Here is a 14,781-nt window from a genome sequence, read left to right on the forward strand (position 1 = left end):
CTGCTCAATGTGACTGACGAGCAGAAGGTGCGCTTTGCCGCACAACAGCTTCTAGGATCTGCCAGTGCTTGGTGGGGCACTTTCAATGACATGTAGCTTATGGACCACCATGTGACTTAGCGGGAGTTTACCACTATTTTCTATCAGTACTATATTCCTGTTAGTTTGCTAAACAGGAAGCTATCCGAGTTTCTAGAGCTGAAGCATGGAAATATGACTGTGATGGAGTATGTGAACAAGTTCAACCATCTTGCACAGTATGCTAGGACTCATGTGGATACTGATGAGATGAAGATGGACCATTTCAATTATGGTCTCTCTTGCATCTTGCAAGAGAAGCTATATACAGGGGGCTATCAGACCTTTGGTGCTTTGATGAATGCTGCCATTGCTATGGAGGGACTTCAGCATGACTCTCATGCTGAGTGGAAGCGCAAGAGGGTGATCACTGGGTCTTCTAGTCACCCATAGTCTCAGAAGGTACATGTTGTGAGGAGGGTGTCCTATCACTCTCTGGGTGGACAGTCATCTCACCAGACTCAGTAGACTCACTAGGCATCTCCCACTCAGTATCGTGCACCCACTCAGCAGGTGCAGCAGCCTCAGGGACAGTAGGTCCTACCTCATTAGGGATAGGGGAACAAGCTAGGTGCTTGTTTCAAGTGTGGCAAGGAAGGCCACTATGCTTGTGACTGTCCCTAGAACCAGCTTACTCAGTCTTCTCAGCCTTTAGTCAACTCTTATTTGGTTAAGAGGACTATCATCAGAAAGAAGGCGCCCGTGAGCCACTCGAGGCAGGTTAACTTCACCGAGGCTGAGGAGATTCCATAGGGAGAGCCCGTGATGGCTGGTATGTTCACCATTGATTCTCACCCAGCATATGTATTATTTGATTCTGGTGCATCATATTCATTCATGAGTATGGGGTTTACACAAAGGCATAATATATCTACTATGGCTTTTCCTATTGCCTATAGAATTAGAACTCTGGGTGCGTAGTTGTGCGTTAACACTAGGACAGACACAGTAAGACTTGTGCTAGCAACTCACTCTTATCATCTCCAGTTCATGGTGCTACCTGGGTAAGGCATAGATGCAATTCTAGGAATAAACTGGTTGAGAACTTATGGGGTAGTCCTAAACCTTAGGCAGAGAGTTATCGAGTTGAAGCTTCCTTCTTCTGAGGATAGAATGTCTCCTTATATCTTTAGTTTCCACCCTACCAGTTATTGCTCATACTGAAGCCTCTCCTGATATTGCCTCTATTCCTATGGTTTATGAGTTTTTGGATGTCTTCCCCAAGGATTTACCTAGGTTACCACCAGATCAGGAGGTTGAGTTTGCAATTGAGTTAGAACCTGGTACTGCTCCTATTTCATGGCGTCCTTACCACATGGCTCTAAAGGAACTAGCAGAAATGAAGAAACAGTTAGAAGAATTGTTGGAGAAGGGATTCATCCATCTTAGTTCTTCACCATGGGGTTGTCCAGCTATTTTTGTGAAGAAGAAGGACGACACTCTTTGGATGTGTGTGGATTATTGTCCTCTCAATGCGGTAACCTTTAAGGACAAGTATCCTTTACCTCGTATTGATACTTTGTTCCATTAGTTGGCTGGTGCCAAGGTATTTTCAAAGATTGATCTTCGTTATGGGTATCACCAAATTAAGATTCGGCCACAAGATATACCAAAGACAACTTTCTCTACTAGGTATAGGGTTTATGAGTACATAGTCATGTCTTTTGGTCTCACTAATGCTCTTGTATTCTTCATGTACCTCATGAACTCAGTCTTTATGCCAGAGTTGGATAAGTTTGTAGTGGTGTTCATTGATGATATTTTGATATACTCCAAGAACAATGAAGAGCATGCACAACATCTTTGGATAGTATTGACTCGATTAAGGGAACACAAGGTGTATGCCAAATTCAGCAAGTGTGAGTTTTGGTTGGATCGAGTGCAGTTTTTGGGACATGTCCTGACACCTAAAGGCATCTCTATGGATCCTAGCAAGGTTCAGGACATGTTAAATTAGAAATCTCCAAAGTCAGTGCATTAGATTCATTAGTTCCTTGGTCTTGCTGGGTATTATCGGCGCTTCATCCCTGATTTTTCCAAAATAGCTCAACCAATGACCAAGTTGCTCTAGAAGGATATCAAGTTTGTATGGTGTCTGGCTTGTGAAGAAGCTTTCCTAGCCCTAAAGAAGTTTCTTACCTCTGCTCTTGTTCTTGCCCAACCAGATATTGATAGGTCGTTTGATGTATATTGTGATGCCTCTAGGACTAGACTGGGATGTGTGCTTATGCAAGGCGGACGTGTGATCGCTTATGCTTCACGTCAGCTGAAAAAGCATGAGTTGAATTATACCACTCATTATTTAGAGCTGGCTGCAGTGGTGCAGGCTCTAAAAATTTAGAGACATTATCTGTTGGGAAATAAAGTGCATATCTACATGGATCACAAGAGTCTCAAATATATTTTCACTCAATTAGAATTGAATATGAGGCAACGGAGGTGGCTTGAGTTAATCAAAGATTATAACTTAGAAGTTCACTATCACCCTATAAAAGCTATTGTGGTGGCTGATGCCTTAAGTTGGAAGTCGTATCAAGTGAAGAAGAATCTTTGTCTCAACCATTCTAAGGTGTTAGCCCATATTGCTCTAGTCTCAGATCTACTTGAGCAAATTATTATAGAGCAAAGGCAAGATGCTTTGGAAATTCCGCATATCAAGAAGTTAATTGCCAAAGGGCATGGTCCTCATTTCAGTGTTGATGATCAAGGTGTGGTGAAGTTCAAGAACTAATTGGTGGTTCCCTCAAGTGATGAGCTTAGGAGAAAATTTTTGGATGAAGCTCACAACTCCAAATTATCCATTCATCTGGGAAGTAACAAGATGTATCATAATTTGCGTCACTTGTATTGGTGGTCAAATATGAAACATGATATTACCAAATATGTCTCAGAATGTGACATTTATGGAAGGGTTAAGGCAGACCATATGTGTACGCCTGGATTTCTACAACCCTCGCCTATCCCTATTTGGAAATAGGAGGATATTTCCATGGACATTGTTGTGGGTTTGCCCCACACGACAAAGGGGTATGACTCTATTTGGGTCATTATGGATCGCCTTACCAAGTCCACTCATTTCCTTTTGGTGGATACAAGGTATTCAACCAAGAAGTATGCTAAGCTGTATTTTGATCGGATTGTAACCTTACATGGAGTTCATCTTACCATTATTTCTGATATAGGGTCAGTCTTTGTCTCTCGCTTCTAGGAGCAACTCCAGAAATGTCTTGGTACTCGTCTCCTCAGAAGTTCAGCTTATCATTCATAAACTGATGGTCAGACAGAAAGAGTCAATCAGGTACTTGAAGTCATGTTGAGAGCTTGTGCCATTTCTTTTCTAGAAAGGTGGGACAAATACTTGACTTTAGCTGAGTTTTCCTATAACAATATCTATCAAGAAAGCATTCATATGGCACCTTTTGAGGCCCTGTATGGCAAGAAATATAGAACACCTCTTAACTAGGTTGAAGTGGGTGATCATGGTTACTTTGGACCTGATTTTATCAAGGAAGCTTGAGAGCAAGTTAGTGTTATTCAGAGTCATTTGAAAGCGGCTCAGAACCGTTAGAAGGCTTATGCGAACAAGAGGAGAAGGCCCCTGTAGTTTGAAGTTGGTGACCATGTGTACCTAAAGGTATCCCCGATGAGAGGTGTGCATCGGTTTAGAGTCTGTGGAAAGTTAGCTCCTCATTATGTTGGACCTTATAAAATTTTGGAACGGTGTGGTTCGGTTGCTTATCGTCTCCAACTTCTGGATATTTTGTCAGCAGTATATACTATCTTTCATGTTTCCCAATTAAAAAAGTGTTTACGAGTTCCTGAGGAAGTGGTGGAAATTGATGGACTCCCTCTCCAACCTGATCTTTCTTATACTGAGCATCCTATCAAAATCTTGTATGAAAAAGAGAGAGTTACTAGAAATAAAGTGGTGAAATTTTATAAAGTCTAGTGGCAAAATCATTCGAAGGACGAAGCAACTTGGGAGCAGGAGTTATATTCTAGAGCAATATCCCCATCTTCTCCCTGGTGTGCTGAGGTAATAGTTATGTTAAAAGCTCACTCTTACCCTTTTTCCTACACTAGGCACTCATATGAAATTTTGGGACGAGATTTTATTTAAGGGGGGAGAGTTGTAACACCCTCGGTGTTACACTTTAAATCATTTACTAAAATATGTTATGAGTATCATGTTTATATGTTAATGCATGTGATAGAATGTGTAGATAAATTTCTTGTAACTGAAAATGATCAATAAAAATGTTAAATGAAAGTTGATTCAATAGCTCATGTATATCAAGTAGGGTTGAAAACCAATTTTTATTAAGCAAAAATACTATAGAACATGTTTGTGATACTTAAATAAAGTTTGAAGTACAAACTTTGTAGATGATAGTGAAATACTTACTGTTGAAAATGATATTACTAGCTAGTATTTCTTCTAGCCTAGAAATTGCAAATTGAAATCAAGTTCAGCTCAAAAACTTAGAAAATTTCCAAGTTTGTCAACAGCTAGACATTGCTATGTTTAGCAAATTATTATGAGAGATTGGGTTAAAGGGTGGTGTAGTGTTATAGCTCAATGTGGTAGTCGCATATGCCATCTTGAGCATGGTGAAGATGGTTTGGCTCATGAAGCAACCGTTTAGTTGTTTTGCGCGCTTTAAAATTCGTGCACGACTCGATCTCGGGCTGGTTGGCCACGTGGGTGCAGTCACCACGCTCGGGCGCTCGACGTCGCCGCACTGGTCATGCGTGCATGCGCTGCCGTGCTCGGCCGACTGTGGCTGCCTCTGGCCAAGCTGGGGCCCGGTTGCCGCTAGCGCGCCGTGTAGAGCTGTTGCCGCCCACCCCATGCCACGACGAAGCCACTGCCGGCACTATCACCTCGCCATCACATCCGCGCACTGCTGCCTCGCACTGCGATGTTGCCGCTGCCATCGCAATGTCATCGTGTCTGCTCCTATCCGCTGTACCCTCTGCACCACTGTTGGCCCAGTTTGAGGCCGCCACTACCGCGCGTACTTGGCCGGGCTCGCCATCGAATTGTCATTAAGACACTACGGACGCGTGGGCCATGCTGGTCGGGGACGCGTGCGCTTGTCCATAGTGTCTGCACGCGTGCCTCCACGTTCACGCCGATCGCATCCCGCCAAGGCGAGGATGAGCCAAGCCCACCAGCCACGTCCTGTCTCGCTCTTTCTCTCTTTCTCCCTCTGTTGCCGTCGCCACGAGCCATGCCATCCAATTTACCCAGCGAACAATCACCTCCATTCAGTTCATCATATCCACCGCTTCACCATCAGGTCCTCTCGTAGCCTGACCCTACCTAGCCTTGAACCGTGCCCGGCCAAGCCCCAATTTGGAGTTTCTTTCGCCGCCGTGTTGATAAGGCCATGTCCGGTCGTGGATGTGGGCAGCCCTCCTACCGTCCCTCACAAGCCAATTCACTTCCACCACTAGCTTCACCTTGCCTCCCTCTCCACCCTACGTGCCTTAGCTAAACCGCAATAGCCTCCCTGTTGTCACTGACATGACCGTGCCACCGTGGTGCGTCGACGCATGGCTCGGCCGCACATGGCTAGCCCTCCTCCACCATCCTCCACCCCAACAGTCACCTCGGCTAGGTCCATGGTAGTCTACTGATGCTCCCTCGCTAGCCAGTAAGGTTCTTAGTTGCTCTAAATCGCCGGGATAGCTGCGCCGCCGTAGCGGATGGTCGCGCGTCGCTTCAGCTCGTCCCGCTAGCCCTCGTCGCCGCTTAGCATAGCCACTCAGGTTAGCGATGGTGATCGACCTGTTAGGTGGGCCCGTGCAAGTCCCAGGTGTCCGACGTAGGTGCTCAGTGCCGTCGCTCGCCGCGCCGCCGTGCATTGGGTTGTCGGGGGTGTGCAAGGGTGAATTAGGGAAAAATTAGGGGGTTAAGTGGGAATGTTTAAGAGAGGGAAAATAGTGTAGTACTTAGTTATAATTCGGGAGAAGTGCGAGGTCTATTTTAGAATAACGTCAGCGTGCGCGGGATTTCCCCACCATGGGCCGTCTCCGCGTGGGCCGACGTCGCGTGGGCCACACCATGGGATGCCGTGCGCTCGTGCACGCAAGTGCTGTGTCACGTGGGCCACGTAGGAGAATTCATTTTTCTTTTTCATAAGGAATTAGAAATAGTTCTCTAATTTAATTTTTGAACTGATCTTTGGTAAATCATATAAAATTATGTAGGTGTCCAAAAATTATGAAACAAATTTTGTCAGGTTTCTAAAATTGTGCTCTATCTGTTAGTGTATTTAGTTCATATATATATACATGTTGATACCAGGAGCTATTAAATCATTTGAGAGTGCTTAATATTATTAGGTTAAATATTGTAGGAATTTTTGTGGTAAATTGGTGATAGCTTTAGTCCTAAAATTTTTATGGTAGCTTTATTGTATTATTATGTGCTCACTGTAATTTTTGTAGCTTTAGAATAGACTAAGCATTAGGGTAGTTAAATGCTCTTTGTTTCAATATACATTAAATCATTAGTAGAAATAAAGATATATCCTTCATTTGTAAAGCTAGGTGTTTGTTAGTTGAACCCAACACTTTGCTTGATGAAAATGATAGTTAGCTTAGTATCTTAGTCATTAGAGCTAGCTTAGTAGCGTATACTTATTTTAAGAGTTGTTGTTGCATAAATGCTAAGTGTTACATCATCATCGCATGCATGTAGAGAATGAGTTGGCGGAGATCATGACCACCGGTGATCACGAGTTCGAGGAGATCGTCGAGGAGTACGAGGAGGAGATTCTCATACAGGAGGTCTCGGAGCCGCCACTGACTGACTCAGCTGACACCGCGCCTGCCCAAGGTAAGCCCTGGTGCATAACCCTTATTTTTGATAATCACTAAATATACATATGTGATGTGCATTTACGTTATAGGAATTTTATGAAAACCACATGCATATATATAACTGTCCTATGAATCCTACTAGTACATGTTTGAGTAGCTGCTATGCTTAGGCTTTCGATAGCATGAGTAACCTACCGTTACTCATAATAGGTGATTATAATTACTCTCATGATAAAATAATGAAAGGAAAAATGAGACAGGGCATGGATATGGTATGGGTATTGGTGGGTGCAACAGGTTGTGTGCCATGGCCATCGGGGCTTAGCTTTGTTACACTGTTTTTCCTATTCATGTCGATTAAGGACCATCTGTTGCTGTGGATGGTAGTTAGGTCACAGACTTATTATCCTGAGCACATACTTGCTTATGGGAGCGAGAAGGCTCGTTACGCTCTTGTCGTGGGTTCCAGATCTTTCCAGACCGACTGATTGGAGGCGGGGACAAGTGGAGGTCTAAGCACCATACTGAGACCGGGTCTCAAGTGTGGGGGCTTGGAGTCCAAGTTTGGACGGGGACCTGGACCCCGTGACAGGAGTGGAATGGGTTGGTCTTGTTTGTGCCTGGGGTACAAATAGGGCGTGTGTTTCGGGGTACCCAGCTGTGATACATTGGTTCACGAATCGCCATTTTCGTGAGATGGTATGACTTGGCTATGGTCTAGCACCATAGTAAGAACTAGAAGATGAAAGATGGTGACATGGTTCTGATTGCTTAACTCTTGCTTGAAAATAGAACAGGTGCTTACCTAGAATGGTTAGCTAATGAAGTAATCATGACTGCTAATAAAACTTGATTGTAAAGACGAACTATTAGTAATGCTTTTCGTAAACAAAAATAAAACAACAGACCCATATTGCCTATCACACTCCTTGGAGTCAGAAAACTATTCCCACTAGTCGGGTAAGTCTTGCGAGTACATTGTGTACTCAGGGTTTATTTTACCCCTGTTGCAGGTGCAGCTTGAGGAGTAGCTCTTGTGTGGAGAATTCTTCTGGTGGGCACAGATGGATCCTTGTATCGTTTTTGTTAGATGTTTATTTCCATCTCGCTGTTTAATTACCGCACTCTGAAGTCTGGTATTGTAATAAATAATTTTCAAGAACTCTTGTTGTATGAAATGGACTAAGTGTTGTAAGTTCGTACTCATTATTGGATCCTAGCGGTAAAATGTGGATTGTTTTGAATTCTCTCTTAGGGTGGGCTCGACGGAACTATCTGATGTAGCTAACTTTCGGGGTGCTTAGTGTCTAGTGGACGACGAGCGCATCTGAAAACGTGTAATTTCAGCCGGTTCTGCCACACCGAACTGGGCTAGAGACTACTCTGGTTCAATCTGTGGCCTTGGAGAAGCAACTAGAGGTGTTGGATCAAAGGCAGTGGAAATCAAGGTTTGGTAGCATGTTAGGCAAAACGCCTCATGGAGCTACTTCCGACTTTAGAAGTACATCTACGCTGTTGATGGATTAAGGCAATGAGATCTGCGGTTACCCAAACTCATAGTAGGTTGGCCAACCTAGCCCCACTCCCAACCGCCTGCTTCCAACTTCCCCTACAAATACCCGCTTGTCTCCTCTACACTATAAATAGGTGGCTCGACTCATTTGTACAACACACACCACAAGAAAGCAATCTTCAATACACTCTCAAGTTGTAGAAGTAGAATAACTTAGTTGGGAGTTAGGGCGGGTCAAGACATGTTCAGGTTCCGAAGAAGTCCTAAAGGTCTTGTATACTATTGTATCTTTCCTTTGTAAGACTTGAGTATTAATATAGTTCTCTTCTCTATTGTCACGTGTCTGAGTTTGTTTTGTCTACATTCTAGTAACTAAGTACAGACTTGTATGTAACTTACATGGAAAGCTAATAGAGAGAAGCAAGCTTGCAAACTAAGGCCACGTTTGTCAGGCTCCGGCTCCGGCTCCGTGCTACAATACCGGAAGAGCTTGCCTTCAAAAAAAAACAAGAAGAGCTGAAGTCAAAAGAGCTACAAAATGTGGCTTCTTCAGACTTGCAGTTCATTTTATGAGGAAAGCAAAAATAGCTCCTATAAATGGTGCTGTTCTGGAGCCCCAAGAAGCTGTGCCAGCTATTCTGGAGCCCCAAGAGGCTGTGCCAAACAGGCCTTAACATGTGGAGATGTCTGGATTTTAGACATCCGATGTCACAACTTGCTCGAAACCTTCTCAAATTTTTACCACAGCCTACACATGCGATAACATGACACCTCGACAAGTTTCATGATTTTCGATCTTCGTATGGATTTTATATAATTTAAAAACATTTTTCTGACAAGTTCCTCGTCATGTTACGTGAAGAAGATGCCTGAAATTTGATGCGAGTTCGTGGATATTGACTCAACATACACCAAATACCATGAATAACATTTTTCGAATCACTAAATTGCATTATTCCATCCACCTGCAGTTCAAATTTGAAATATTTGAAAAAAAATCAACGAAAAGAAATAAATTAGGGAAATATATCAAAAAAGTCAAATTTGGCCCAAATTTTAAAATTGAGATTTAAATAATGTATTATAGCACCACAAAAAAAACTAGGTTCCAAAAACCAAAAAAATACTCTTTGCCGAGGGTCTAGCCTGGCCCTCGGCAAAGGGGGGTCTTTGCCGAGGGCTTAGACAATGGCCCTCGGCAAAGAATATTTTAAAAAAATAAAAAATCTTTGCCGAGGGCCCTAGATCCGGGCCCTCGGCAAAGGGCCAACCCTAAATCGGCCAGCGGCCCAAATTCCCCGCCCACAGACAAAAAAAGTCTTTGCCGAGGGCCTAGCCTAGCCCACGGCAAAGGGGGTCTTTGCCGAGGGCCTGGCCAATGGCCCTCGGCAAAGAATATTTAAAAAAAATAAAAAACTTTGCCGAGGGCCCTGGATCTAGGCCCTCGGCAAAGGGCCCAACCGTAAATCGGCCAGCGGCCTAAATTCCCCACCCACAGAACACCGGCTGCTTGATGCCCAGCCGCCCCGCGAGCCCCACCACCCCACCACTGCCCCGCCCCGCGCGGCCCACCACCGCTGCGCGCCCCGCCGCCCCGCGCGGCCCACCGCAGCGCGCCCGGCCGCCACCGCCACCGCCACCCCACGCGCCCCCGGCCCCCAGCCGCCAGAGGAGGAGGGAGGAGGAGCAGGCCACCAGAGGAGCCCCACCCCGCCGCTTGCCTCAACCCGCCGGAGGTGCCCCGCCCCGGCCACGCCGCCCGCCCACGCCCGCCGGCCGGCCCGCCCCGAGGAGGAGGAGAACCTCCGTGCCATCCGCCGGCCACCGGAGAAGGAGGAGGACCCCGTGCCACCCGCCAACCCCGTCCACGCTGTCCGCCGTGCCCGCCCCCGTTCCGAGCAGAAGGTGGGAGAAAGGGAGGAAGAGGAGAAGGGGAACAGGAGAAGAGAGGAGGCCGAGAACAGAGGAGGAGGAGGTGCCCCGCCTTGGCCCCTTGACGCCGCCCCGTCCGCGACCCTCGCCCCGTCCGTGGCCTCCGACGTCCCTCCGACATCTAGGTATGCCCTTCCCTCGCTTCATGGTGTACAATGCTGGTGAAGGAGGAGGTCTAGGTGGAGGTCGAGGTGGTGGTGGCGTGCAATGGTGGAGGTGTAGGTGGAGGTGGAGGTGGAGAAGGAGGGTAGTGTGTTCGTTGAGGTGGTGGTGTGGTCGTTGTGGTGGATGTGGTCGTTGTGGTGGATGTGGTGGTGTGGTCATGGTCGTTGTGGTGGATGTCGTGGTGTGGTCGTGGTGGTGGTGGTGGTGGTAGTGTGGTGATTGTGGTGGTGGTGGTGGAGGTGGTAGTGTGTTGGTGGTGGATTAATATATATCTGGCTCTTGTCCATCGTGCCGTATTTGTTCCTTTGATATGTGGTTGTCGGCCATCGTGCCAGTTTTTTCTTGCAGGTTTTGGAAACCTCCCCGTACACTCATCGACGCTATCCGAGCACGGAGCACGAGCTTCAGCCAGCCCATACGCTCACGGCCTTCTCCAGCACTGCAGCAGGTCCAGGCACTCCAGGTAATTCCTGTTTTACTCGTCGTACGTTGATATTTACACACCTAAATTAGATTTGCATTACTGATACATTGGAGTGAAATATTGTAGGCCAAGCTGCAAGAAACAAAAAGGCAAAGTCAAGAGCAGAACACGGAACTGACCGCGCAGCTGTAGGCCCAGCAGGTCGCGTTCGAGGCCGCGCAGAAGTAGATGGCGGAGATGATGGTGATCATGCAAAGTCTTGAGCAAGTATCGGGTGTACCTGTGCAGTTTTCAGCTCCTCCACCTCCTACTCCTGCAGCTACTCCTGTAAGTATGAAAGTTCACTTTTCACTTGTGCTTTGCATGTATGTCGGCCTTCGTGCCGTTGTGGATGTCGGCGTTCGTGCCGTTGTGGATGTCGGCGTTCGTGCCGTTGTTTCTTACAGGTTTTGGAAACCTCCCCGTGTAGGGGAGGTGCTGCCGAAATTTTCAATTGAGTCTAATCTTTTTGTATTCCTAGATTACTAGATGCAATATCTAAGTTCCAAAACTGTTTTCCCGGATTACTCACACATGCAATCTCTGCTCCTTTGTGCAGCCTCCGTCCGCGGGTTTCAATCAATTTGGTAGTGCGTCACCGGGTGATCCCGTCTTTCCTTCACCACCGTCTCATAGGCTACCTTGATGAGGACTAGTGCTAGGTGATGTGGTTGGACTTTATTGTAATATTTGTGGTTTATGGTTCTGACTTGTGCTTGGATTTCATGAACTTGTCGTAATAAACATGTGAATGATGATGAACATGTGACTTGTCGTTGTAATATATTGTGATTTGTGGTTCACAATTATGGTTGTGATATATTATGAGAAAATGGGTTCTGTGTGAGATATATATGTGATGGTTGATATATATATGTATATATATGAAATGCTTGTGTCGATGGAATGCAAAAAACAAAACAAAAATTAAATTTCTGCCTCTTTGCCGAGGGCAATGACCAAGGCCCTCGGCAAAGAAGGGTCCTTTGCCGAGGGCCGTTCCATTGCCCTCGACAAAGATTTTTTTTTAAAAAAAAATTCTGCAATATTTCTTTGCCGAGGGCCATGGTTGGAGGCCCTCGGCAAAGACTTTTTTTTAAAAAATAAAATTTCTTTGCCGAGGGCCTGCGTGGAAGCCCACGGCAAAGATTTTTCAAAAAAAAAGAATAATTCTTTGCCGATGTCCGTCCCATTGCCCTCGGCAAAGATTTTTTGGAAAAATTCTGCACATTTCTTTGCCGAGGGCCATGGTTAGAGGCCGTCGGCAAAGATTTTTCAAAAAAAAAGAATAATTCTTTGCCGAGGGCCCCCGGAGACGGCCCTCAGCAAAGACTCCGTCCCAGGCGCCGACGCCGTGACGGCTATTTTTCATTGCCGAGTGCCGCTCCAGCCCTCGGCAAAGGCTTTGCCGAATGCCCGATAAAGGGCCATTGGCAAAGACCCTCTTCGCCGACTCAAAATTCCCCGAAAGTTCTTTGCCGAGGGCCGCCCTCGGCAAAGCCTTTGCCGAGGGTTAATGGGGCCCTCGGCAAAGAGGCCGTCTCCAGTAGTGCGGCCGCGGGAGGCTCGAGCTCGAATTATCTGAAACTGAAAGATGGACGGGAAAAGGGAGGTAGTATACCACGTACAAGTCTACCGGCTGACCGGCAGCTACTACCATGGCGATGTCCTTTTGGAACCGGTGGATAAGATGGGATTGGGCTCGACTTTGAGGCTTTGAGGGGGGCTGCCCTTTCCTTGTGTTGTCGAAATCTGGCCATCTTTCATCCAAGCAATCGAATGCGTGCATATTCTCCAACACAAAAGCAGTACTAGTACAAACATGTCGAATGCGATGGATCAAACATCAAAGCCAGCGAGGCAACCTCGTCGGTCCAGCGGGCAATTAAGCCAGAACAGCCGGCGAATCGCAACGCTTTCAGTCTGGGTGCATCTTGGAGCCCCAGTTGGCTCCTTCTGCCATGGCACGATCGCTGGCTGGAAACGTAGGCACGGGAGGGAGCACGACGACAGACAAGGGCGCATGCGCCCTGCCCCTCTCGTCGCCGTCGTCCCGCCTGAATGGTTGGTGACAACTGATAAGAGCTGACAAGCGCGCAAGGGATGTGATGAGTCCTAAACATGCATGCAATTGACTAACCATGAGTTCACCAGAGGATGCGGCCAAACAAACAAAGAGCGCCACAATCGAGGGGCATGTCACTCTCGCATCCACTGGTAGCTCCCGTCTTGCTCCCATTCACAAAAACCAGCTAGCTTGCTGCTACCAGTTTGTCAATAATTCATTCCAGCAGGTTAATTTTTTCTTTTTTGAAACGAAGAACCGAGCAAGGAGATTCCAGCAGGTTAAGATACAAGCAGCCAGTACGTTATATATTTCATAGCAAAAATGCAAGTGCTCAAACGGATTGTAAATGCATGCAGTTTGTGCAAGGTCACTACTCCAGGCCGTCAGGTTAGACGATGTGTCAGGCAATGGCGAGACCAGGACCTGAGGAAGTGAGGAGGATCATGGATGCATATGGTACAGGATACACTTGCGTAGCATAGGCTGGATAGCTAGTCGTACACAGGCAGGGAGAAATTATGGCAATGATGAGGATTGAGCGAATGGAGACAAGGCAGGATGTCTTTATGCCATGCATCGAGAATAGAGCGAGTGGGGGCACTGAGATCAGAAACGCTTCTGTTTGTGCACAAGTAATGACCGGTCGACGTAGCACTCTAGTACTTCTGCTCCACTTTCGTACCGTGACAAAAGAGACATTGATATGTTTTGTTTATAGGTTACTCCCTCATAAAAAAACAAAATTCTAAAATATTCCTAACCCAAATGATTTAAAATGTAACTAAATTTATATAAAAAGATATCAATATTTATCATACCAAATAAGTATCTTTCGGTACGTTATGAAATACTTCCTCGATCTGTTCCAAATTATAAGAGGTTTGGTATTTCTAGATACATAATTTTTATTTCGTATCTAGACATAATTGTATATCTAGATGCGTAGCAAAAACTATGAATCTAGAAAAGCCAAAACGTTTTATAATTTAGAACAGATGGAGTATATTTTTATATTATATTTATTTAGAGTTACATATAAAAAATTTCCTATAAATTTAGTTAAAGTAAGGTAGTTTGACTTTGATCAAACCTGAATTTGCATCTTTTTTAAGACGAAGGTAGTAGAACACTGTTGAAATTTCACGGACGCCGCCCCACCAAAAAAGAATGCAATTTTAGTTCTATTCCTAGCCAAACTACTTAAAGTTTAACTGAATTTACAAAAAAAGTAGTATTACTCTCCCATTCTAAATTATGAGATGTTTTCGCTTTTCAAGATATATAACTTTTATTATGCACTTAGATATAAACTATATCTAGATACATAGTAAAAGCAAATATCTAGAAAAAGTCGAAACATCTTATGATTTAGAATGGAGGGAGTATTATTTATTGTACAGAATATGTATACTATGATAATACATTCCATGATGAACCCATTGATATTTTTCGTATAAACTTAGCCAAACTCTAGATGGTTTGACTAAGTACTACTATACTAGAATTGCAATCTTTTCACAATAGGGGAGTAATTTGCAGCACCCACTTAAGGTTGGGTAAAATCGTAGAAGCTCTAATTAAGTCTCCATATTAATCCTCACGAAGTGTACTAGAAAAATCATAAAAATTATTACAAAAATCATAAACATCCGTACACCAATTTAAAATACCTCATCTGCCCCTAAATAAATAGATTATTAGCACAAAAAAATGTCTACAAATAAATAAATC

General features: G+C 45.1%; 1 protein-coding gene across 1 annotated transcript; it reads left to right on the forward strand.

Annotated features, from left to right (window-relative positions):
* Positions 1-843: 843 nt before the first annotated feature.
* Positions 844-10,519, forward strand: LOC136548745 (vegetative cell wall protein gp1-like). Its single transcript, XM_066540163.1, has 3 exons — positions 844-850; positions 1,227-1,361; positions 9,921-10,519. Exons 1-3 carry the CDS (start codon positions 844-846, stop codon positions 10,517-10,519), a joined length of 741 nt encoding a protein of 246 aa, XP_066396260.1.
* The last annotated feature ends 4,262 nt before the right edge of the window (positions 10,520-14,781 follow it).

Source organism: Miscanthus floridulus, chromosome 4 (genome assembly GCF_019320115.1).
Source record: "Miscanthus floridulus cultivar M001 chromosome 4, ASM1932011v1, whole genome shotgun sequence".
Classification (NCBI taxonomy): Eukaryota; Viridiplantae; Streptophyta; class Magnoliopsida; order Poales; family Poaceae; genus Miscanthus; species Miscanthus floridulus.

Coding starts and splice junctions, on each gene's coding strand:
- LOC136548745 (XM_066540163.1), top strand. Junction 1,362..9,920: donor TGCAATTGAGTTAGAACCTG/GTACTGCTCCTA, acceptor CCCCACCCACAG/AACACCGGCTGCTTGATGCC.